The following is a 26,444-nucleotide window of genomic DNA, read 5'->3' on the forward strand; positions in this document are numbered from 1 at the left end:
TTATTACTTATGCGGGTGTACATATATGGGGCCAAATAAATAATTGTGATAAATGCTGGATTACTAAATTTCATCAGCATCTTACATCTATCTCACTGTAATCTTTAACATGGATCCAAGGGGCTATGATAAATATTCAGGATCAACTGGCATTCAAAAATTAATGAGTACATGTGAAGAAGTTAATGAAGAATTTTAAAGCAAATTAACCATGATGGGAGCCAAGCCAAAGAAAAAGAGGGTGGAAAATATTAAACCTTAATTCAAAAGATTTGGGATGCAGGTGTTGTTGGCTAGGCCAGAATTTATTGCCCACCCCTGATTGTCCTTGGGAAGATTCCTTCTTGAACTGCTGCAATCCAATTGGTATAGGAACACCCACAGTGCTGTTAGGGAGGGAGTCCCAGGACGCTGATCCAACGACAATGAAGGAATGGCAATTTAGTTCCAAGTCAGAATGATACGTAGCTTGGAGGGGAACTTGCAGTTCATGGTTTTCCCATATGTCTGCTGCACTTGTCCTTCTAGATGGTAGCAGTCGTGGGTTTGAAGGTGCTGCCTTGGTGAGTTGCTGGAGTGCATCCTGTATAGTACACACTGCTGCCACTGTGCATCGGTGGTGGAGGTAGTGAATGTTTATGGCTGGGGTGCTAACCAAGCAAGCTGCTTTATCCTGGATGGTGTCAAGCCTTTGAGCAATTTTGGAGCTGCCCTCATCCACGTAAATGGAGAGTATCCCATCACACTCTTGAGCTGTGAGTTGTAAATTGTGGACAAGCTTTGGTGGTGGGTTACTCGCTGTAAGATTACTAGCCTCTGACCTGCTCTTGTAGGTACAGTATTTGTATATTTAGTTTCTGGCTAGTGCTAATCCCATCTTGATAGTAGGGGAATAAGCAATGGCAATGCCATTGAATGTCACAGGGTGATGGTTAGGTTATCTCTTATTCAAGGTGGTCATTTCCTGGCACTTGTATGGTGTGAAGGTTACTTGCCATTTGTCAGTCCAAGCCTGTATATTGTCCAGGTCTTGCTGAACTTGATCATCAACTGCTTCAGTATCTGAGGAATTATGAAGGATGCTGAGCATTGTGCACTGTGCAAGTGATTATCCTTACTTCTGAGTTGAATGATGGTCATTGATGAAGCAACTTAAGATGGTTGGGCCTAGAGCACTACACTGAGAAACTCCTGCAGTGATGTCCTGGGCCTGAGATGATTGACCCCAACAACCGCAACCATCTTCCTTTGTGCTAGGTAGACTAAATGCAGTGGAGATTTTGCCCTGACTCTCAATGGAGAATGATGGGAATGTGATACTAATTGCCATGTGAAGTAATTAAAGGTGTATCAGTGCATTTGAGAAGCCTTGATTCTCACAAGCAAAAGAAAATAAAGATCTATGGGAGTAGATTGGGGAGAGATAATTAGAATGGGATGAGTGGGAAAGGTTCTGATGAAAGGTCATCGACCTAAAACGTTAATTCTGGCCTGATTTTCGTCATTCTAAAAATACCAGGAGGCTGTTGCAAGTTCCACCGCCGAACGCACACCTACCATTTTCGCTTGGGCGGGATTGGGGACGGATCAGGATTTGCGCATGGCATTTCACTGAGGTGGCTTTCCATGTAAAACAGCAACTTCCTCCATTCGGGCCTGTTTTTTCTTAGCCAGGAATGAGCTATTCAGTGTGTGTGCAGATAGGACCTGCAGACATCAGCCAGTTTCTTCATCTTTGTGAGAACAAAAAATTCTACCTCGCACATGTAGGTCATTGCGAAGGGCAATAAAACACAATGCTTGTTTTACTCAGCACTGGATACTCCTGGGAGTTGCTACTCCAGAATGCTGACAGCCACATGGGCTTTTGGCATGTTTTTAATGTGCTATCACAGGTCAGGTACAGCAGTGTAGTCTTTTTATTTGGAGTCAGCTGTAAGTTAATAACTGACTCTGGGATCTAAATCCCAAATCTTTCACCCACCACTCCTCTTTCAAAATCTGAAACTACTCACATTTGCCAATACTTCCCTGCATATAATACACATGGACTTCACACCCTTATTTGCATTGGCATAATTGACAAAATCATAACTCAAGAAATCATCTTTGTACTGCTTTGTTCCCAAATTAAGTTTCTTCTTTGTAGGCTGTTAACCAAAGCAACAGGAGTTCTTAACAGAGCTAACTACCACCACCACGGGAATGCCACGGCCAATCGCTCCGTGACCCTTCCGACAAGCAGCCTCAGGTCGCAACCTGTACTTTGAAAAACCCTGGTCTAAAAAGCCAGGTGGCCATATAACCTACATTTCACAGTGGTCACTATTTTAACATTGACATTAACGCAAACAATTTTACATGGGACAAAATTAACCCTGGGTATTGGGAGAAGAGGTGGGGGCGCCAAGATGATGCTGGAGAGTTACATTGGGGCAGCTTTCCAGCACACTCTTATTACCAGAAACATTTCTAAGCAGCGGACTGTGTGCAGGATTGGAAGCATTTAAGAAAACAACTGGGCCATCAAGTCAGCCAACTGGCATCTTGCCAGCTGCGGAGTAGCCCCTTAATACATAGGCAACTGACTGTGTCAATAGAGCTGGATATTTTATGGTCTAAGGAGGGGGCCATGGACGCCACTTCCACTTCACCTTCTCCCTCCCAGCCCCAAAGGGGCTATCTGGATGGGCCTTTATTCTTAGCCTCTTTATTTTAAATTTTTTGACTTGTTTTTTTTTTTCTTTTTACACTTGACTCTCCACCCTCATGCCTCAGTAATGTTCACCCCTCCCAGTGGCCCGTCTGAAACTTCAGAGTTTCCAGCCCTGTGATTGAGCCAGCCGGATCAGGAAACCGTAGGCCATCCTTATTAGGACATTGAGACTGGAGTCAACCAATTGGGAGCCTGCCACCAGGAAAATCCCCGAGCTGGTCCTACTGCCAACAACGGTGGGCTCAGGACCATTTTTTACCCTGATGTTGGAAAATTTTGCCCAGCAGTGATTGAAAATCTAGGCTTTTGGAATTCTGTGTTTGCACTGAAAAATTATGTTGCATGAAGTGCATCATGGGAAACCAATATTTTCACGGATCAGAAATTACTTTCTCACCAGTCCAGGACATGCCCAGAACATATGCACTTGGTTTGCCAGGCCCCTTCTACAGCACTCACACTTACCCTCTCAAACAGCAGACTCATCCTAGCCCTTGTTAAATGCACCCGGCGTACCGCCTTGAAGACCATAAGACTATAATGTGGAGATGCCGGCGTTGGCCTGGGGTGGGCACAGTAAGAAGTTTTACAACACCAGGTTAAAGTCCAACAGGTTTGTTTTGAATCTGAAAGCTAGTGATTCGAATCAAACCTGTTGGACTGTAACCTGGTGTGTAAGACTATAAGACATAGGAGCAGAATTAGGCCACTCGGCCCATCGAGTCTGCTCCGCCATTCAATCATGGCTGATATTTTTCTCATCCTCATTCTCCTGCCTTCTCCCCATAACCCCTGATCCCCTTATTAATCAAGAACGTTTCTATCTCTTTCTTAAAGACATTCAGTTATTTGGCCCCCACAGCCTTCTGGGGCAAAGAATTCCACAAATTCACCACCCTCTGGCTGAAGAAATTCTTCCTCATCTCTGTTTTAATGGATCGCCCTTTTAGTCTGAGATGGTGTCCTCTGAAATGAAAATCACTTATTGTCATAAGTAGGTTTCAATGAAGTTATTGTGAAAAGCCCCTAGTCACCACATTCCGGCGCCTGTTCGGGGAGGCTGGTACGGGAATTGAACTGTGCTGCTGGCCTGCCTTGGTCTGCTTTCAAAGCCAGCGATTTAGCCCTGTGCTAAACAGCCTCTGGTTCTAGTTTTTCTTAAAAGTGAAAACAAGCTCTCCACATCCACTCTATCCAGGCCTCGCAATATCCTGTAAGTTTCAATAAGATCCTGTGTCCAATAAGAGACTCGCACACGAAGAAGTAGCATTCACACCACATTACCCCCTCCTCCAATTCCGCCCCCAACTCCTCCTCCCATTTGGCCTTAATCCCTTCCAGGGATGCAACATCCTCCACCAAGATCCTCCCGTAAAGTCCAGAAGCGCTCCCCTCCTCCGTCTCCACGAGCGACAATGGCAACACTACTGGAAATGACAGGAAAATCTTCCTTGTAATGTCCCGAACCCGCAGATACTGAAAGTTTTCCGTCTGCAAAAGCCCAAACATCTCTGACAGCTACTCTAAACTCATAAACCTCCCCTCGAAAAACAAATCCCTCACCAATGCCTCAGCCCCGACTCCCTACATGAACCTGACTCCATCTTTACCCAAACTGCCTCCTGCTCCCCGCACCAGCCCAACACCTCCAAATTGTAACCCAATAATAGTATATCTGGCTTCGCAATGACAAGCCCCCAGAATGCCGGTCCCTCTGCAGAATCGTTCTCCAAATCCTGGCTACGGTACACATTGAAAAACAAAACATGGCAGAATGTTCATCTTCAGATATTGAACACTGCCTGCCAACGATAAAGGATGGCTATCTCACCTCTGTAGATCAGCCTTAACCCTACTCACCAATCTCGTAAATTTTAATTTACGTAGCTGTGCTCAATCCCGAGCCACTTGCACCCTAAAGTGAGTGCCCATCAAACGGAATGGCAACACCCCCAGGTTAGCTCCCTAGTACAGCACGGTAGCACAGTGGGTTAGCACGGTTGCTTCACAGCCAAAGGGTCCCGGGTTTGATTACCATCTTGGCTCACTGTCTGTGCGGAGTATGCACCTTCGCTGCGTGGGTTTCCTCCGGGTACTGCGGTTTCCTCCCACAAGTCCCAAAAGACGTGCTGTTAGGTAACTTGGACGTTTTGAATTCTCCCGTTGTGTCCCCGAACAGGCGCCGGAATGTGGCGACTAGGGGCTTTTCACAGTAACTTCATTGCAGTGTTAATGTAAGCCTACTTGTGACATTAAAGATTATTATTATTCCCCGGCGGTGTAACCGAAAAATACTTACTTTTTTCCAAATTTATTGTATCCGGAGAAAGCCCCAAACCACTTCATCAGGGCCATTATGTCCCCCATTGTCGGGACCGAGTCTGCAACGTATAATAACAGATCATTCACATACAGGGACACTATGCTCGACCAACCCCCTCATTATCCCCCTCCACTTCTCCAAATTTTCAAAGTGATGGCCGAAGACTCAATTGCCAATGCAAACAAGAGAGAGGACATAGGGCACCCCTGCCTCGATCCCCTGTGCAACTGGCAATATTTTGAGATCACGTTATTCGTACAAACACTGGCCTTAGGGTCCTTATATAGTAACTTAAACCACGACACAAACTTGGACCCTATCCTGAACCCCTGTAACACCACGAACAAGTAGCTCCACTCAACCCTTTTGAAGGCCTTTTCTGCGTTCAATGCCACAATAACATCCTGCTCTTCATTTGACCGAGACAAAATCACATTCAACAAGCACTGCACACTAGAGGACAGCCGCTTATACTTTAAAATCGCGTTTGATCCTCCCCATCAACTTGAGGGAACCTCCAATCTGAGAGTCAATACCTTAGTCAAAATCTTTGCGCCCACATTTTTAAAATAAATTTCGAGTACCCAATTAATTTTTTCCAATTAAGGGGCAATTTAGCATGGCCAATCCACCTAACCTGCATATCTTTGGGTTGTGGGGGCGAAACCCACGAAACAACAGGGAGAATGTGCGAACTGCACATTTAGTGACCCAGGGCTGGGATCGAACCTGGGACCTCGGCGCCGTGAGGCAGCAGTGCTAACCACTGCACCACCGTGCTGCCCTTTTTCCGCCCACATTTAATAACGAGATCGGCCGGTACGATCCACACTCCATCGGATCCTTATCCTTCTTTAAAAGGAGCGAGATAGATGCCTGTATCATCTTCTCCGGGAGCGCCCCCACACCTCTGGATCCTCAAATGCCTCCAACAACACAGGTACCTGCCAGTCAGCAAAATTTTAATAAAATTCTATCGGGAACCCATCCACCCCTAGTTCCTTGTCTGTTGTCTGCATGCTCCCTCTTGTCTTCCGAATCTCCTGGACCCCCAATGGCTCCTCTAACCCTTCCCGATCCTCCTCCACCAATTTGGGACACTCGAACCGCTCCAAAAGCTCCCCCACATCTGACTCATCCTCTGTTGGCTCTGACCTATACAACCTTTCATAAAACACCTCAAACACCCCATTCACCTTGTCTGGTGCAGCCACCAGCCCAATCTCCCCCCCCCCCTCCCCATCTCCCGCACCTGGACGATCTCTCGGTAGGCTGCCTGCTGCCTCAGCTGGCCAACGATAAACTGGCTGGCCTTCTCCCCATATTCATTCTTCACTCCCTTTGCGTGCAGCAGCTGACACACCACCTTATCTGTGGACAGCAGATTAAACACCGTTTGCAGTTTCTTCCTGTTGACAAGGAGCTTTGGAGTTGGGTCTCTGAGTACTTACCGTCCACCTCCAAAATTTAATCCACCAGCCGCTGGCATTCCTCCCATGACTTCCTATCGATCTGCACCATATATGAAATTATCTCTCCTCTCACCACTGCCTTCCAGGCTTCCCACAGCACTGAAGGCGAAAGCTCCCGCTTATTATTCATAGAATCATAGAATTCACAGTGCAGAAGGAGGCCCCCAGCCCATCGAGTCCGAATTGGTCCTTGGAAAGAGCACCCTACCTAAGCCCCCGCCTCCGTCCTACCCCCGTAACCCGTCCTAACCTTTTGGACACTAAGGGGAAATTTAGCATGGCCAATCCAACTAATCTGCACATCCATCAATATTCCATCACTCACCCTCATGCAAAACCGCAAATCTACTAACAGCCTCACATCTTAACTTCTTGCCAGCCATTGAGCCGGCCCCTTCTCCAGCACCACGTCCACCAAGAGATAACAATCGCTAAATATTCTGCTTTCGTCACCGCCGGCCACAGAGATTGTCCAATAACAAAGAAATCAATATGCGAATAGACCTTATGTATCGGTGAAAAGAAAAATTCCCTGTCCCCCGGGTGCAAAAACCACCACTGGTCTGCTCGCCTCATCTCTCTTATAAACGGCACCAGCCCGAGTGAAACACCTGGCCTACCGAACCCTTACGGATCCTTACCTGGTCCTTCACCTGCAAATGCACCACATCGGCCCTCAAATTATCATAGATTATCATAGAATTTACAGTGCAGAAGGAGGCCATTCGGCCCATCGAGTCTGCACCGGCTCTTGAAAAGAGCACCCTACCCAAGGTCAACAGCTCCACCCTATCCGCATAACCCAGTAACCCCACCCAACACTAAGGGCAATTTAGCATGTCCAATCCACCTAATCTGCACATCTTTGGACTGTGGGAGGAAACCGGAGCACCCGGAGGAAACCCACGCACACGCGGGGAGGATGTGCAGACTCCGCACAGACAGTGACCGAAGCCGGAATCGAACCTGGGGCCCTGGAGCTGTGAAGCAATTGTGCTATCCACAATGCTACCGTGATGCCCATTCTTCAAATGAACAGAAACTCCACCAAACGGACGGGGGTCCCGCCCTCCCTCCAGCTCAGCCATCACCCCCTAGAGATGCCCCATCCCACCACCATTTTCCTCCTAGTGCTTAGCGAAGATGCCTCCCAGCCCCATCCATTGGATAGGACAAAGAACAACCCCCAGTAACCATCAGCAAGCTACACCTCACGGCTTTTCCAGAAATCCTCCAGCCACTTCCTCTTGAACCAGCACGTTTTTCCACTGTTTTCATCCCCCGCCACCATTCACACCTCCGAGGAATGCCGAAACCTGTCTAAACTGTTCAGCAGGCCGCAGCCCCCCCCCCCACCTTGCTCCCGTTCACTAGCAAACTGCAGTTTGCTAGCAGAGCAACCGCTCGCTCCAGACCCCATCCCCCCAATGACCAACATAGAAACCAGAAACCCTCCACACCCAACCGATCCACCTTGAAGTATCAAAACTTCCCCCACCCACTCCCCCAGCAACTGCTAGTATCCTCTCCGTTTCCAGATGCCCGCTCCAACTTCTGGAACCTCTGGAAAAGGAAAGAAGCAATTCAAACACAGAGAACCATTCCCCAAACCTATTTTCTTTTTTAAAATGTTTTTATTCACCATTTTCACATTTTCCTTCAAAGTTTATACCCCACCAACAGGCAACAAACGGTAACAAATACAAAGTCAATACCCTTAACATCAACAACGATCCCATCCTCCCACCACCCCACCCAGCTGTCAATATATGCCTCAAATAAAACAAACCCTCCCACGGTGGGAGAAAAAAAACAAAAGCGAAAAAGAAAAAGGAGTCCGGAATCGCCCATGGCCACCATTAACCGAGAGAGTGCCCCCCCGCCCCCAACCCCCCCAACGACAATACTCAATACCATCCAAACTCCAAAAGAGTACCGTAAATGACACCCAAGAGTTGTAACCCCCCCCTCCCCAACTCCTCCCCCTCCACCTCCTCTTGTAAAATTCCTCCCCCAACCTCTGTTCCTTCCCCCCAACTTCCACCCCGGCTAGACCACTCGGACCCTGTTCTGCCAGGGTCCGATGGCCGCAGCCCCTCCCCCCCACCTCACTCCCGTTCACTGGCCAGCTTAAACCGGCCAGCGTGGAGGCCCCCACCCGGGTCCCTTTCCTCCTTGCCCGGCCCCAGGAAAAACCCAGAAGTCCCCTTTTAGCACACAAACCCCGCATATCCATCTATACCCCAAAGAGCCCTCATTCCGACTGAAAGTCCCATTTCTGCCCTTGTCCAAATATACACAACGTTGGCTCCTATAGCCCATACACCAGCACGCAGTGAAACAAAAAAGAAAAAAATACAGTCATGAGGCTACATTGGTACATGACCATTTCTCAATTCTGCCACAGTCCTTCTGCCTTCGCAAACTCCTCCGCTGCTTCTGCCGTCCCAAAATAAAAGTCTTTGAACTTGTAGGTCACCCTCAGCTTCGCTGGATATACAATGCCGCACTGCACCCTGCTAACGTACAGTGCCCTCTTCACCCGGTTGAAGGCAGCCCGCCTCCTCGCCAGCTCCACTGTAAAGTCCTGGTATACACGTATACCAGCTCCAGCCCACTGCACCACCCGCTTCTGCTTGGCCCAGCTCAGGACCTTCTCCTTTGCACTGTACCTACGGACGCACAGAGTCACTACTCTTGGCGGCTCACTCGCCTTTGGTACAGGCCTCCACGACCGATGTGCCCGATCCAGCTCATATCGCGAGGGATCCTCCCCCTCCCCCAATAGTTTCGCTAACATCACGGCAAAATACTCAGTTGGCCTCGGTCCTTCAACTCCTTCAGGCAGCCCTACAATCCTCAAATTCTGTCGCCTGGATCTGTTTTCCAGGTCTTCCATTTTGCCTCGCAGATCCTTGTTGATCTCCATCACCTTCCGCATCTCCTTCCCCATCGAGGTTCCCCATCGAGGTAAGTTGACCACTGTGATGCAGTACTGTCTCTTCCACTTCCTTCAGCGCCCTTGCTCCCGCACCTCCGTCATTGCGCTCGCCACCGCCGTCCTCACCGGGGTAATCGCCTCCTCCACCAGCACTTTCAAAATCGCTCCCATCTCCTTCCTCATTGCCTCCATATGTTTCGTAAACTGCCTTTCGAATTCCACGGCCATCACCTTAGTTATTTCTTCAGCCGTAAGCAATGCGGCCTCCCCTAGCGCTCCGGCCTCCATTTTCTTTACTGACCCCGCGGTGACCTTTTCACTCCCCGACGGACTTTCAGCTGCTTTTTTCACGGCCGTTTTTTTGCCAGTCTTCGACATTTCCCTTCTTTGTGCTGTCTCCCAACTTTCACTGCCTTCGCTGGCCGTAAGAACGGGCGTTAACCCCCGACAATGTCGTTCCCGAACGGGAGCCCTCCAAAACACAGCTGCCTCCCGCCCGCCGTCACCGGAAGTCCCACAGAGAGGGAATCCTTTTGGCAGTGTTCGCTTCACCAATCTGCCCCCAAAAGTCTGTGGAAACTCCTGAAAAAGGTCTGAGAGTCCGTTCCAGACGGGAGCTGCCGAATGCGCGACCTACTCCTCCATGGCCGCCACCGGAAGCCTCGTCCCCGCTTCTTCAATGGCCTTGGTGAGATCTTTTCACAGTTGTTCCCTCTGCTGCTAGAATTCACCTTTAATAAAGGCCCTCAAGTCAGCTTGAAGCCTTTAAGCTTGCCCTTCCCCTGCCTGCATGCTGGAAGAGGCTTTTGTCTTTACTGCAGCTCCAGCCAAATCTTTTACTGTTTCTGCCGGGTCTGGTAACCAAGAGACATACCATTCCTGGGGGACAGTACCCCTCCAACATTCACCTACGTCTTTTCATCAAAATTCCACCCCGTATTGATTAAAAAAGAGCTCTTTTCTGTAACCTTGGGCAGGAGCTGCCTTGTGTGTGACCACTTACTCCATAGTCCACACCGGAAGTCCCCAAACCTATTTTCAATTAACAATAACTATATATAGAAGAAACAGTAAGGTGCATCAAAAAGGAGAATAGAAACAGGCGAACACCTCCCTTATTACCCCAACATCCCGAACATACCCCTCCCAAGAAGCCCCATAATGTCCCACTTCCACCACTCTCAGTTCAGTCCAAGTCCTTCTGTCTTCACGAATGCCTCCTCCACCGTCTCAAAGAAGTGATCCCTGGAGTTATGTGTGACCCTCAGCTTTGGCGGGTCGACCAATCCAAAGCACATTCCCCTCAGGTAAAGTGCTGCATTCGCCCTGTTGAAGGCCGCCCGCCTTCACGCCAGCTCCACCATGACATCTTGGTATTTCTGAATGCCACTACCTTCCCACCTTGCCGAAGTGTTTCGAAAGGTTAGTCATGGCACAAATCAACTCCAGCCTCCCGAATTGCCTTGACCAACTACAGTTCGAGTATCGCTGCAACAGGTCCACAGCAGACACCATCTCCATGGCCCTGCACACTACCCTGGAACACCTCGATAACAAAGACACCTATGTCAGACTCCTGTTTATTGACTACAGTTCAGCCTTCAACACCATTATTCCTTCGAAACTCATCTCCAAACTCCGTGACCTGGGCCTCGGCTCCTCCCTCTGCGACTGGATCCTGAACTTCCTAACCCACAGACCACAATCTGTAAGGATAGGCAACAACACCTCCTCCACTTATCATCCTCAACACCAGTGCCCACAAGGCTGTGTCCTCAGCCCCCTACTATACTCCTTATACACCTATGACTGTGTGGCTAAATTCCCCTCCAACTCAATTTTCAAATTTGCTGATGACAACACCGTAGTGGGTCGGATTTCAAACAATGACGAGACAGAGTACAGGAATGAGATAGAGAATCTGGTGAACTGGTGCGACGACAATAATCTCTCCCTCTATGTCAGCAAAAGGAAGGAGATTGTCATCGACTTCAGGAAGCGTAGTGGAGAACATGCCTCTGTCTACGGCAATGGGAACGAAGTAGAAAGGGTCGAGTATCCAGATTACCAACAATCTGTCCTAGTCCCCCCATGCTGGCATGATAGTTAAGAAAGCCCACCAACGACTCTACTTTCTCAGAAGACTAAGGAAATTTGGCATGTCAACTATGACTCTCACCAACTTCTACAGATGCACCATAGAAAGCATTCTTTCTGGTTGTATCACAGCTTGGTATGATTGCTGCTCTGCCCAAGACCGCAGGAAACTACAAAAGGTCGTGAATGTAGCCCAATCCATCATGCAAACCAGCCTCCCATCCATTGACTCGTCTAGAATTCCCGCTGTCTCGGAAAGGCAACCAGCATAATTAAGGACCCCACATACCCCGGACATATTCTCTTCCATCTTCTTCCATCAGGCAAAAGATACAAAAGTTTGAGGTCACGTACCAACCCTCTCAAGAACAGCTTCTTCCCTGCTGCCATCAGACTTTTGAATGGACCTACCTCGTGTTAAGTTGATCTTTTTTCTACACCCTAGCTATGACTGCAGCATTACATTCTGTAGTCTCTCCTTCCATCCCTATGTATGGTATGCGTTATCTGCATAGCATGCGAGAAACAATACTTTTCACTATACTAATACATGTGACAATAAAAAAATCAAATCAACCCTCGCCTCATGGTGTTGCTTGGCCCATCGCAGCACCTTTTCCTTCATCCGGTAGCTCTGAATGCAGACTATCACAGCTCTTGGTGATTTGTTCGCCCGTGGCTTCGGCCGGAGTGACCGATGGGCCCTATTCAGCTCGAAGGGGAGGGGCACCACCATCACCCTCTCCCAACAGCTTTGCAAACTTTGTCGAAAAGTATTCCGTCAACCTCGGGACCTCAATCCCCTCGGGCGCCCACACAATCCTTATGTTCTACCGCCCCAACCTGTTTTCCAGGTCCTTGATCTTCGTTCTCAGGCCCTAGTTTCTGTCCTCCACCTTCAGCAGCTCAGCCCCAGCAAAGTGAGCTGATCACTTTGCCTCGACAGTGCTTCCTCCACCTTGTTCAACACCTCACCATGCTCCCACACTGTCTCCTGCCAAGTACTTCCTTTATTGGGGCCAGTGTGTCTTCCACCGACTGCTTGAGACACATCAACATCTCTCTCCCATGCCGTTCAAAATGTTTGCTGAACTACCTTTCGAATTCAGCTGCCATCACCTCCGGCAGCGTATCCACTGTTAATAGGAGCGGCCCCACTCGGAGAGCTTTCTCCCGCCATCTTCCTCCCAACGCACCCCGCACTGCACTCGACTCTGCCGATGGGCTGGTGTTCACACCTTTCTTCCCCGTATTCTTTCTTTGGTTCTGAGACCATCCTTTCCAAACCCACTCTCAATTGGCACAAGTTTCCATACAAATTCTCCCCAAACGTTGGGTGAAAAGGGTCAAAAATCAAGATCTCTGACGGGAGCTACCGAATATATGACCTCCTCCTACATGTCACCACTTGATGGCCGGCGCACTCCATTGTTATAAAATCGCTTGATCCCAACCATCCCAGGCCTAGCCAGGAAACCTGACCAGTTCCCTGTCACAACCTCTGTAAAATCTTGGCTCCACAGTACACTGCAGTTCAGCTCCCAGCAAACACACGCATCCTTCAGTGACACCCATCTGTAGGACCTGTCCACAGGTGCCCTCTCCGCGCCCCCCCCCCCCCCCCCCCCCCCCCCCCCTCTAGCACCAGATCCACCAAGAGATAGCAATCGCAGAATATTCGGCTTTCTTCACCGCTTGCAACAGAGATCGCCCCATAACAAAGAAATGAATACGCGAATAAACCTATTGTACCGGCGAAAAGAAGAATTCATGTCTCTTAGAATAGAGCTACATGACATCACTCTATGAATGTCTCCACCACACAACCAGCTGCCCCCTTCTGGCACTAAGGCCACAAGGCTCACCCAACGAGGACACCCACAGTGAAAAATAGGACAGGGACCACAGAGCCCATTGCTAACACCTGCTGCGGTTCTCCAGCTGGCAGGGACGGGTGGTAAGGAGAGAGGCTTCCCACATCAAGGGCCGGCTGTCAGTCTCTGTGGGGAAAGGGAGACAGTGTGGACGATATGATGTCAAACGGCCCGGGGGAAGATGGTGAGGCGGTGGAAATGTTTGAGGGTGGCTCAGCAGTGCAACTCAACCTTGATGATAGTCTCTGTCTCTCCTCCCTCCACCCACATAGAAATGGATTTTGCAACTCGGCCAGCAGGGCTAGCTATCTGCCTGGCTATTTCTGTTGTCACAGATGCATGGTTGCGTAAATGCTAGGGCTAGCCCAGGGAGGATCCTGTATGGCAGGAGTCTGTCCCAGAACAGCAGAGTCCAGATGGATATGGATTTGTTTATTGTCACGTGTACCAAGGTACAGTGAAAAGTATTTTTCTGCGAGCAGCTCATTAAGTACATGAAAAGAAAAGGAAATAAAAGAAAATACATAGTAGGGCGACACGAGGCACACAATGTAACTACATAACGCCGGCATTGGGTGAACCATACAGGGTGTAGTGTTAATCAGGCCAGTCCATAAGCGGGTCATTTAGGAGTCTGGTAGCAGCGGGGAAGAAGCTGTTTTTGAGTCTGGACATGCGTGTTCTCAGACTTTTGTATCTCCTGCCCGATGTAAGAAGGAAGAGGATTTAGATCGTTTGGAGACTTGGGTGGAGAGGTGGCAGATGGCGTTTAATCCGGACAAATGTGAGGTAATGCATTTTGGAAGGTCTAATACTGGTAGGGGATATACAGTAAATGGTAGAATCCTCAAAGAGTATTGACAGTCCGAGAGATCTAGATGCACAGGTCTACAGGTCACTGAAAGGGGCAACACAGGTGGAGAAGGTAGTCAAGAAGGCATACGGCTTACTTGCCTTCATTGGCCAGGGCGTTGAGTATAAAAATTGGCAAGTCATGTTGTAGCTGTATAGAACCTTAGTTAAGCCACACTTGGAGTACAGTGTTCAGTTCTGGTCGCCACACTACCAGAAGGATGTGGAGGCTTTAGAGAGGGTGCCGAAGAGATTTACCAGGATGCTGCCTGGTATGGAGGGCATTAGCTATGAGGAGAGGTTGAATAAACTTGGTTTGTTCTCACTGGAACGAAGGAGGTTGAGAGGCGACCTGATAGAGGTCTACAAAATTATAAGGGGCATAGACAGAGTGGATAGTCAGAGACTTTTTCCCAGGGAAGAGGGGTCAATTACTAGGGGGCATAGGTTTAAGGTGGGAGGGCAAGGTTTAGAGGAGATGTACGAGGAAAGTCTTTTACACAGAGGGTAGTGGGTGCCGGAGGAGGTGGTGGAAGCAGGGACGATAGTTACGTTTAAGGGCATCTTGACAAATACATGAATAGGATGGGAATAGAGGGATACGGACCCCAGAAGTGTAGAAGATTTTAGTTTAGAGGGGCAGCATGGTCAGCGCAGGCTTGGAGGGCCGAAGGGCCTGTTCCTGTGCTGTACTTTACTTTGTTCTTTGAGTGAGTAAGCTGGGTGGGAGGGGTTTTTCATTATGCTGGTCGCTTTCCCCAGGCAGCGGGAGGTGTAGATGGAGTTATTGGATGTGAGGCAGGTTTGTGTGATGGACTGGGCTGTATTCAAGACTCCCTGAAGTTTCTTGCGGTCTTGGGCTGAGCAGTTGCCATACCAGGCTATGATGCAGCCTGATAGGATGCTTTCTATGGTGCATCTGTAAAAGTTGGTAAGAGTTAATGTGGACATGTTGAATTTCCTTAGTTTCCCGAGGAAGTATCGGCGCTGTTGAGCTTTCTTGGTGGTAGTATCAACGTGGGTGGACCAGGACAGATTTTTGGAGATGTGTACCCCTAGGAAATTGAAACTGCTAACCATCTCCACCTCGGTCCCATTGATGCTGACAGGGGTGTGTACAGTACTTTGCTTCCTGATGTCAATGACCAGCTCTTTAGTTTTGTTGGCATTGAGGGATAGATTGTTGTCGCTGCACCACTCCACTAGGTTCTCAATCTCCCTCCTGTATTCTGACTCGTCGTTATTCGCGATCCAGCCCACTATGGTCGTATCGTCAGCAAACCTCGAGATGGAGTTGGAACCAAATTTTGCCACGCAGTTGTGTGTATACAGGGAGTGTAGCAGGGGGCTAAGTACGCAGCCTTGCGGGGCCCTGGTATTGAGGACCATTTTGGAGGAGGTGTTGTTTATTCTTGCTGATTGTGGCCTGTGGGTTAGAAAGTCGAGGATCCAGTTGCAGACTGGGGAGCCAAGTCCTAGGTTATGGAGCTTTGATATGAGCTTGGCTGGGATTATGGTGTTGAAGGCGGAGCAGTACTCAATAAATAGGAGTCTGATGTAGGAGTCCTTGTTGTCAAGCTGCTCTAGGGATGAGTGTAGGGCCAGGGAGATAGCTTCTGCTGTGGACCGGTTACGGCGGTATGCGAATTGCAGTGGATCAAGGCATTCTGGGAATATGGAGGCGATGCGCTTCATGACCAACCTCTCGAAGCACTTCGTTACGACTGAAGTCAGGCCACCGGACGGTAGTCATTGAAGCACGTTGCCTGTTTTTTCTTTGGCATCGCTATGATGGTGATCTTCTTAAAGCAGGTGGGGATCTCGGAGCGGAGTAGGGACAGGTTAAAAATGTCCGTGAACACATCTGCCAGCTGGTGCGCGCAGGCTCTGAGTGCACGACCAGGGATCCTGTCCGGACCCGTTGCCTTCCGAGGGTTCACTTTCAGGAAAGCCGATCTGACTTTGGAAGCTGTGATGGTGGGTATGGGTGTGTTATGGGCTGCTGGGGCACTCGATAGCGGATTGTTGGTTTCCTGTTCGAACCGAGCATAGAATGCATTGAGTTCATCGGGGAAGGGTGTGCTGCTCCTGGAGATACTGCTCGGCTTCGCTTTGTAGCCCGTTATGTTGTTTAGGCCTTGCCACAACCGCCGAGAGTCTGTAACGCTAGTCTGTGACTCTAGCTTAGTCTGATATTCTCTCTTGGCATCTCGGATGACTTTGCAGAGGTCGTACCTGGATTTCTTGTCTAGGTCAGGGTCGCCTGACTTGAACGCCTCAGACCTGTCCTTCAGTAGGGAGCCAATCTCGCGATTGAGCCATGATTTCCGGTTGGGGAACGTACGTACTGCTTTCTTTGGCACGCATTCGTCCACATTTGCTGATGAAGTCTGTGACGGTTGTGGCATACTCATTTAAGTTGGTCGCTGAGTTCTTAAATATGGACCAGTCCACTGTCTCCAAGCAGTCACGTAGGAGTTCTTCTGATTACTCGGACCAGCACTGCACAACCTTCTTAGCTGGATTCTCCCGCTTGAGTTTCTGCTTGTACACCGGGAGAAGGAGCACCGCCTTATGGTCTGATTTCCCACAGTGCGTTTGGGGGATGGAACGGTAGGCGCCCTTGTTTTGTGAGTAGCAGTGGTCAAGAGTGTTGTCGCCCCTGGTGGGACAGGAGATGTGCTGGTGGAATTTGGCAATACACTCTTGAGGTTGGTCTTGTTGAAGTCCCCGGCCATGATGAACAAGGCCTTCTGATTCGTAGTTGTTTATAACTGTGTACAGTTCGTCCAGCGCCTTTTTCTCTTCTGCCTGGGGTGGGATGTAGACCGTTGTGATACTGGCTGAAGTGAACTCACGTGGAAGATAGTATGGGCGGCACTTCATGGTATTCAATGGTATTTGCGTGGCAAAATTTGGTTCCAACTCCATCTCCAAGTTTGCTGACGATACGACCATAGTGGGCTGGATCGTGAATAACGACGAGTCAGAATACAGGAGGGAGATTGAGAACCTAGTGGAGTGGTGCAGCGACAACAATCTCTCCCTCAATGCCAACAAAACTAAAGAGCTGGTCATTGACATCAGAAAGCAAAGTACTGTACACACCCCTGTCAGCATCAACGGGACCGAGGTGGAGATGGTTAGCAGTTTCAATTTCCTTGGGGTACACATCTCCAAAGATCTGTCCTGGTCCACCCACGTTGACACTACCACCATCCGGAGAGCAGTAGATCGCCGGGGTCGCCACATCCAAGCACCAGGAGGAGCTGGTGAGGAGGCAAACCCCTTCACCCTTCGCTTTGCCTGATGATGCAGTGCGGTCCGCCCGATGAATTGGGAAGCCTTCAGGTTGTATGGCACAGTCCAGTGAGGCATGGGTGAGCCATGTCTCTGTGAAACAGAGCACACAGCAGTCTCTTACTTCCCTCTGAGAAGTAAGTCTAGTATTAAGTTAATCCAGCTTGTTTTCGATTGCTTGTACATTTGCCAGGTTATGCTAGGGAGAGGAGTCTTGAAACCTTGTTGCTTCAGTCTCACCTGCAGACCGCCGCTTTTCCCTCGCTTCCTCGGTTGGCGGCTGCGGCTGGATGGTCCCGGGATCTGATGGGAGAAGTCTGATCTTGTGGAAGGTAGGTGATTGCATCTGGCAGGGGTCGGGGTGCTGGCGGGGCCCAGGACGCTGGTTACGCTTCCGGGGTCACATCTGGTCGTCCACAAGGAAGAGGAGGAGGTGCTGCATCAGGCAACATTTATATCATCAGTGCTTATCCTTCAAGGAGCTGCCGGATCATGTGTGCTGCAGTCGACTCTGACTCACCAAGGAGACTGTGCATCACCTGTGCCAGATGGTGATGCACCTGGCACGGTTAGGAACTGGATGCCTGCTGCCGGTCCCCGTCAAGTTGACAGTTGCCCTAAACTTCTATGCCTCTGACTTGTTCCAGGGCTCAAGCAGGGACCTGCATGGGATCTTGCAATTGCATGTGTACAGATGCATCCAAGACCCTTGAGCCCAGGCAGAAAACTACATACACTTCAACCAGACCCAGGTCCACCAGGATGCCCAGGGTGCTGCATTTGCTGCCATTGCTGGAATGTCCCAGGTCCAGGGGCACGCATGTCACCCTCAGAGCACCAGCTGGACAGGGAATTCCCTTCCTTAACAAGAATCGACTACACCCGTGGCCTCCGTCTTTCTTATCTTTCTTGGTGTTGCCCCAGATAGCACATCAAGAGGGGAGGTGGCAGCCTGCGGCTTTTCTCGCCCATTGCTCTGAGATGCCCTTGGCAGCCATCCTCTGGAGGGCCTGGATGTATCAGATGGGGGGATTCGAAAGGGATGAAGTGTTCCAGCCTCACCCCTGCAAGAGGGGCCAGCATGGGCCCCTTCACTTCATTCATCCCTGTACACTTACCCCCGGACTACTCCATGGGACAGAAGGGAAGCCGAGATGAGCTCTGGAGAGGCCTCACCTTCACCTGGCCCTGCCAGTCCTGGAGGCCCGCCCTCTTCTGAACTATGGGGTGTTATGGGCCAGGGTTTAGAGAACCCCAAAGTGTACCATGGAGTTCACCTGACCCACAACTTTTAATAGATTGTGGTATGGGGAGCACACGGCCCATTCTACAGGTGTGGTACATCAGAAATGGAAAAGTAATTTTTAAAACAAAACAATGTTTATTCTATGAACTCAAGTTAACCTTTTTAAAACATACAGTTGCTAATCTTAGCAACCATTAATTCAAATACAACCCCCAAAGAATACAACACTAAGTAATCCTTTAAGCTTTCCTTTTAACAAAAGAAACACCTTTTAACAGAAGCACATTCACTACTGAGAACATTTATAATTCTGAATTCACCAAATGATCGAGAGATAGTCTTTTGATGACAGAGAGAACAGCAGTACACCTGCTTGGTCTGGCTTTAGCTCCAACACTGAAAACGAAACTAAAACACACCCTGCAGCAAACAGCCTAAAACAAAAGAAAAAAGCTGACAGACAGCCCAGCTCCACCCACACTCTGACATCACTGCAGTAATATGAGCAGCCAAACATTTCTTAAAGCGACATTCTCATGACAGGGGTTGATGCCCTCAACCATGGAGTTCTATGACTGGGACATGTCCCACAGCGAGGTAGTCATGTTCCTCATTGCCTTGGTCATGTCCCTCTTTGACTGGCCAAGGTCAGACAGCCAAAGCTCTGGGCAATCTCAGCCATGACCCTTTGTGAATGGACCAAGCTCTGGAGCACGGCTGCAATGTTCATCTACATTCAGGACATGTCTTCCTGGGCCCTACTGCCCTGCACCTCAGCCATGGATACCCCAAGCTTTGGACATCCTGACACATGGCTCTGACTTCTTGCTCCAGACCTTCCACCGCTTGCTCCAACACCATCCTTTCAGTGTTGGCTTGGGTGCCACCCATTGGCGGCAACATCTTCTGCACCTGAAGGCAAATGGACTCCTCCAGCTGTACATGCAACCGCTGGAATGTGGCTGATACCCCTGAATAAAAGGGTTGCCTTCTGCAACACTCGGCCATCAAGGTAAGAAGGTCCTTGATTCAATTTCTAGTTTGTACTAAATTAGCTAATCTTGGCTGGAGCGCTGCTTGAGATGGGAACTGGAAATATCAGCCAGATATTTCTGGCTACCTGATAGAAGTTTATAAAATTATGAGGGGTATAGATAGTGTGAACAGTTGGAGGCTTTTTCCCAGGCCGGAAATGACAATTACAAGGGGACACAAGTTCAAGGTGAGAGAGGAGAGGTTCAGTGGAGATGTGCAGGGGAAGTTTTTTTACACAGAGGATGGTGGTGGCCTGGAATGCACTGCCAAGTGAGGTGGTTGAGGCAGACGCGTTAGCGACCTTTAAGACTTATTTAGATAGATGCATGAACAGACGGGGTATAGAAGGGTACAGGTCTAGAAAGGACACATGATCAGTGCAGGTTTGGAGGGCCGAAGGACCTGTTCCTGTGCTAGACTTTCTTTGTTCTGATTGCTATCAAATCGCTCCTTCTGGAAAGTTTAACAACTGGTTTAAATGTGAAGACTATTCTTACCCGGAATGTTTATTTTACATAATTTTTTAAAATATAAATTTAAAGTGCTCAATTCTTTTTTTCCCAATTAAGAGGCAATTTAGTATGGCCAATCCACCTACCTGCACATCTTTGGGGTGTGGGGGTAAGACCCACGTAGACACAGGGAGAATGTGCAAACTCCACATGGGCAGTGACCTGGGGCCGAGATTAAACCTGCCCTGAGGCAGCAGTGCTAACCACTGTGCCACCGTGCCGCCATATTTTGTATAAAATAAGGTGGTAATGAGTCTGATCTCGTGCAGCATTTTAATTAAAATAAATGCTTTTGAAAAAGATCAACAAAAAAAATTAGTAGTGACCAGAGACTGAGCGCATTATAAATAAAGCATCTGGTTTCAACTGACCAATGAGTTTCATCATACTTGTGATGGAATCCATGGTTTCAAATCTTGTATTTTTTGAGTCAGACCAGAGTTGAAAAGGTAAACTGACCATCCAGTTGCAAAGGAAACTAACACTGAAACTGAGATTGAAACCAACATTTCTGGTTGAAACTATAAAAGGAGACGGAACAATCAGAGCCCAGTAGTAGATGATGATTCCGTGCAGTGTAGGCAGGCTGAAGAAGAGGCTATATTCAGAACTGAGAATAAGCATATTATATATATAAATATGGTGGAATTCTCACATCTGGCACAAATCCAGGGGCAGGGATAGAGAATGTTTCCTGCTGCAGAGGCTGATTGGAAACCATGCCATATCTTCTGTCCCCGCTGTAATTAATTGTGCATCTGGAGGTTTCACGCCACCTTCATGGTGAGGCAGCCTTGATGGCGCACGTCCCCCCGTCATACTCGGATGCCGTATTTAAAAGGCGTCCGACATCACTGACCCATCATTAAAGAATGAAGATGAATATCCAGGAGCACCCTTGCGGCTGGAAGATGGGACCTCCTCAAAGACACTGAAGCTGGAAGATTCACCTGATAGATGGTCTGCCACCCACTGTGGTGTTCAGGGTCCAAGCTCGCTGGCAGCCTCCATCCGGAACTCTGGAAGCAACCCCAGGCCTTCTTCAGGTAAGCTCCACTTTCTGCAAGTTACGTTGGTCCAGACGTGTTATGGGACGATGTATTTTACCACTGGTATGACAGAGATTCTGTGCCAGAAGAAAATTTAAATCAGGTCTTCATCTGCATCCCATTAGCGGGATGCAAATTGGTTTCACACCAGCCTCCAGCAGGATTCTTAATCTGCCGTGGCAGACATAATTGGAAGTTCCCACTGATTTTGAACTGCCCTTTGTGCCTCCTGTCGAATTCTCCCACCGCCCCCACCGAGCATTGATTCCGCTGGCGGGGGCATGGGAGAATTCCGGCTGTCGTTGCTGCAGTTATTTATAATAGTCTTTATTGTCACAAGTAGGTTTATATTAACACTGCAATGAAGTTACTGTGAAAAGCTCCTAGTCGCCACATTCTGGCGCATGTTCGGGTACACAGAGGGAGAAAGTCAGAATGTCCAAATGACCTAACAGCACATCTTTCGGGACTTGTGGGAGGAAACCGAAGCACCCAAAGGAAACCCACACAGATACGGGGAGAATGTACAGACTACACACAGCCAGTGACCCAAGCCGGGAATCAAACCTGGGCCCCTGGAGTTGTGAAGCAACAGTGCCAACCACTGTGCTACCGTGCTGCCCTATTCTGCTTCTTGAAGATAAAATTGGTGGATCTACGCCATCCAGACCCTTGTAAGCAGAGTTGAGGGGTTTCTGCAGACAGGTGCCACTTATTGGACCGTGCCAATGGAACTCAGTTTGATTTTACGCTCTTGTTAGCTGAGGGATCAGTTTAAGTCCTAGAAGTAGAGGAGCTGAAATGCTTTGTGAGGAAGGCATTTTTTTGTTATAACTTGATGACATATATGCTGAATTGACTGCAGAGCTCATTCATAAGATCAGTCTTCATTGATCTGCGTTTTAATGTGTAATAATTGACCTGGGGGGGTCAGATTAGCTCATATAGCTAAACAGCTGGCTCGTGATGCATAGCAAGGCCAGTAGCGCGGGTTCAATTCCTGTACCATCTGAGGTTATTCATGAAGGCCCTGTCTTCTTAACCTTGCCCCTCGCCTGAGGTGTGGTGATTCTCAGATTAAATCACCCAGTCAGCTCTCCCCTCAAAGGGAAAAGCAGCCTATGGTCACCTAGGACTATGGTGATGCTACCTTTACCTCATAATTGACCATAATTTGTCTGTAAATTCCTATTTAACTCATGGTGACTTTGGGGTTTCAGTGTACAAGTGATTAAGATTGCTTGCTTTGTTCTAAAAATTCTTCTATTTTCATTGTGGCTTCATGTTGTAAATAATTGAGATTTCTGCTTTTAAATAGTGTTATTGGCCTCAACCGAGATTGTAACACTGCATATTGATTGAATTCAGGATTGAGTTTCATTATACCAATAGAAATGTGTAAATAATTTGTTTTTCTTTATACTGCACAGATTTGTCAACACTGGCTTGCTCAATGCTTCTGGAACTATTTAAACTGGACTGAGATTGGACACTACATTGCCATCTGTATTATCTTGGGCCCTGATTATCAAGTTTACATGTGTATAGCTTTGCTGAAACACTTACAGCAAGAGATTCTTCACCACATGCAGACTCAAGATCTCCAGGTTTTTCTCAAGGTAAGCACAGAAAGTATATATTGAATTTTTTTAAAGCACTTTGTACCTACAAGCAATAAGCAATACAAGATAAATCCTTTATATCTGCATATTAAACAAAGTTGTGCTGAGATTTTCTGACAGTGACTGAACGGAATTATTACAATAAAAATAATACAATGGCAAGAATTGATGGTGCAGCCAATTCACTTTGAGGATTAGTGAAGTCATTCTACGGGATTCTCCGTCAGCGGGATCCTCCGCTTCATTGGCAGTGCACCCATGCCCGAGGGTTTCCCAGTGGCGTGGAATGGCTACAATGGGAAAGCCCATTGGCCGGCTGCTGGAACGGAGGATCCCGTTGGCGGCGGGGGCGCATCGGTCGGAAAACGGGACTGGCGGGACGGAGAACCCCGCCCATTATCAGTGGAATTAGTTTCAGCTCCGGTTTCTCTGTTCATATAAATACAGTAGGTTCTCTGTATGACTTCATTTTACAAGCCAGCTAAAAACTTTATTGTTTTACGAGTGATGATGTTTGTGATTGAATAAATACCGATGCAGTTGATAGACTCAATCAACCAAATAGCCCACTTCAGTGTTCTTTGTCCCATATTTCGATGAGATTTTCTACTTGAATTGTCGATGGAATTCTCCCATCCTGGGACTAAGTCCCGTGACAGAAGTGGAAATGTGGAGTGTTTCCTGCTGCGGAGTCGGGCAGTAAAATAAGCCAAATCTTCCAGCCCCAATCCCATTAATTATGCAGCCGAGTTTTGCACTAATTTTCATGTCGGGGAACGCCTGATGACACATACTCTGCCATCCTATCTGGGTGACAAATTGAAAAGGCATCCAACATCACTGACCCACTATTGAAGAAAGAGGCTGGACCTCCTGAAAATGAAGATGGATCTCTGGGAGGACTGTGAGACTGGAAGATGAACCGCCTGAGAATGAAATGCTCCCTCCACCCACTGCTGTGGTTTTTCAGGGTCCAAAGTTGCAGGCAGCATCCACCCTGAACTATGGAGGCAGCCCGATGCATTGTTCTGGTGAATCCCCACATCTGCATGCCATGTTTTCTCAACCCTATTTTAAATAATTATATAGAATTATGCTACATTGTAGGATCAAGATTATTGACAATAGGCCAAGTCTGCTCATCAAAAATAGACAAAGCCTCATGTACTGAACTTGATCTCATAATGTGGTTATACGACAAGACTAGTAACGTAGTCAGTTCAAGTCCAAATTAAATTCACTAAAATCTAGTCATTATATGGTGGTTCAGCTTGGCTTAGTTCTTCGTACTGCAATAGTGGCAGGGCTGATTTAGGATGAGATGTTATATTGAGGATCTGTGGGTGAGTTCAGAGCAAGGAATGTAAGTAACACATTTGGGGACATTTTAGTTTCATAATGATGATAATATGTATGTGCTGCCACGTGGAGTGGTTGAAACAAGGAGCATTTAAGGCTAAGGATTCACACATGAGGAAGAGGGGAATAATAATCTTTCGGCTTACATTAACACTGCAATGAAGTTACTGTGAAAATTCCCTAGTCGCCACATTCCGGTGCCTGTTCAGGAACACAAAGGGAGAATTCAGAATGTCCAAATTACCTAACAAGCACGTCTTTTGGGACTTGTGGGAGGAAACCGGAGCACCCGGAGGAAACCCACGCCGACACGGGGAAAATGTGCAGGCTCTGCACAGACAGTGACCCAAGCCAAGAATCAATCCCTGGACCCTGGCGCTGTGAAGCAACAGTACTAACCGCTGTGCTATCATGCCGTCCATCTCTTCCTCCCAGCCGTGCCCCGATTCCCACGCCACACTCAGACTATCCCCTCCCACCGACCATCCCCCCACTCACCCACTCATTACCTGTCCCCTCAAACACCCTGTTCCACCCTCCCAGGGACTGTGTTATGTCACTCCAGTGTGAATGGTCTGTGTCAGCACTGGCAGCGGTCAATATACAAGGCAGGAGGGTGATGAGACCAAAAGAGAGAATGCTGGAAAATCTCAGTAGGTCTGGCAGCATGTGTAAGGAGAGAAAAGAGCTAACGTTTCGTGTCCAGATGACCCTTTGTCAAAGCTAAAAGGCATAGAAAGTTGGAGATATTTATACTGTAGGGTGAGGGAATAAAAGATGAGTCATAGCCACCGAAACCAAGGGAAAAGAGTGCTAATGGCACTAAAGAGAGAATAAAGGTGTGAAAGGCCAAACAGCAGAGAAATTAATCAGAGGTTAAGGTGTGACAGATGTAGGTGTGGACGGAGAGTGGACATGGGTGGCAGAGAGGTAAAATGAAAAAAAGGGGGAAGGAGGAAGCAAAGGGGAGAAAAGGCTGTAGCGTGCCTTACCGGAAGATGAGATACTGTTCCTCCACTTTGCATTGAGCTTCACTGGAACATTACAGCAGGCCAAGAACAGACATGTGGGCATGGGAGTAGGGTCTTGTGTTAAAATGGCAAGCAAGCAATGGGAAGGTCAGGGTCCTGAATGTGCACAGACCGAATGTGCTCAGCAAAGCGATCACCCAGTCTATGTTTGGTCTCTCTGATATAGAAGAGACTGCTTTGGAATGCAATAGACCAAATTGAAAGAGGTGCAAGCGAAACGCTGCTTAACCTGGAATGAGTGTTTTGGGCCTGGGATACAAAGAACAAAGAAATGTACAGCACAGGAACAGGCCCTTCGGCCCTCCAAGCCCGTGCCGACCATGCTGCCCGACTAAACTACAATCTTCTACACTTCCTGGGTCCGTATCCCTCTATTCCTATCCTATTCATGTATTTGTCAAGATGCCCCTTAAATGTCACAATCGTCCCTGCTTCCACTACCTCCTCCGGTAGCGAGTTCCAGGCACCCACTACCCTCTGCGTAAAAAACTTGCCTCGTACATCTACTCTAAACCTTGCCCCTCTCACCTTAAACCTATGCCCCCTAGTAATTGACCCCTCTACCCCGGGGAAAAGCCTCTGACTATCCACTCTGTCTATGCCCCTCATAATTTTGTAGACCTCTATCAGGTCGCCCCTCAACCTCCTTCGTTCCAGTGAGAACAAACCGAGTTTATTCAACCGGATGTTAAGCATGGAAGAGGTAAAGGGGCAGGTGTTACACCTTCTGCGATTGCATGGGAAGGCGCCATGGGTAATGGGAAAGATGTTGATTATGGTGGAGGAGTGGACTAGATTATCGCGGAGGGAACGATTTCTGTGGAATGCTGACAGGGAGTGAAGGAAAGATGTGTTTGGTGGTGGCATCATGCTGGAGTTGGCAAAAATGGCGCAGGATTATGCTTTGCATACGGAGGTTGATGAGATGAAATGTGAGAACGAGGGGTAATCTATCCTTGTTCTATGAGGGAGAGGAGGGGGTGAGGGTACTGGCGCGGAAGATGGACTGCATGCT

The 26,444-nt window shown here is 48.4% G+C and overlaps 1 protein-coding gene across 6 annotated transcripts in view; it reads left to right on the top strand.

Annotated features, from left to right (window-relative positions):
- The window catches only part of tbc1d32 (TBC1 domain family, member 32), a 452,053-nt gene that overhangs the window by 411,269 nt on the left and 14,340 nt on the right, over positions 1-26,444 (top strand). For all 6 annotated transcript variants that reach the window (XM_072499364.1, XM_072499359.1, XM_072499363.1 and 3 more), the window contains one exon: positions 22,848-23,036. In XM_072499364.1, coding sequence (XP_072355465.1) covers positions 22,848-23,036 — 189 coding nt within the window. The remainder of the gene's footprint in view (positions 1-22,847; positions 23,037-26,444) is intronic.

This window comes from Scyliorhinus torazame, chromosome 4 (genome assembly GCF_047496885.1).
Source record: "Scyliorhinus torazame isolate Kashiwa2021f chromosome 4, sScyTor2.1, whole genome shotgun sequence".
Lineage (NCBI taxonomy): Eukaryota > Metazoa > Chordata > Chondrichthyes > Carcharhiniformes > Scyliorhinidae > Scyliorhinus > Scyliorhinus torazame.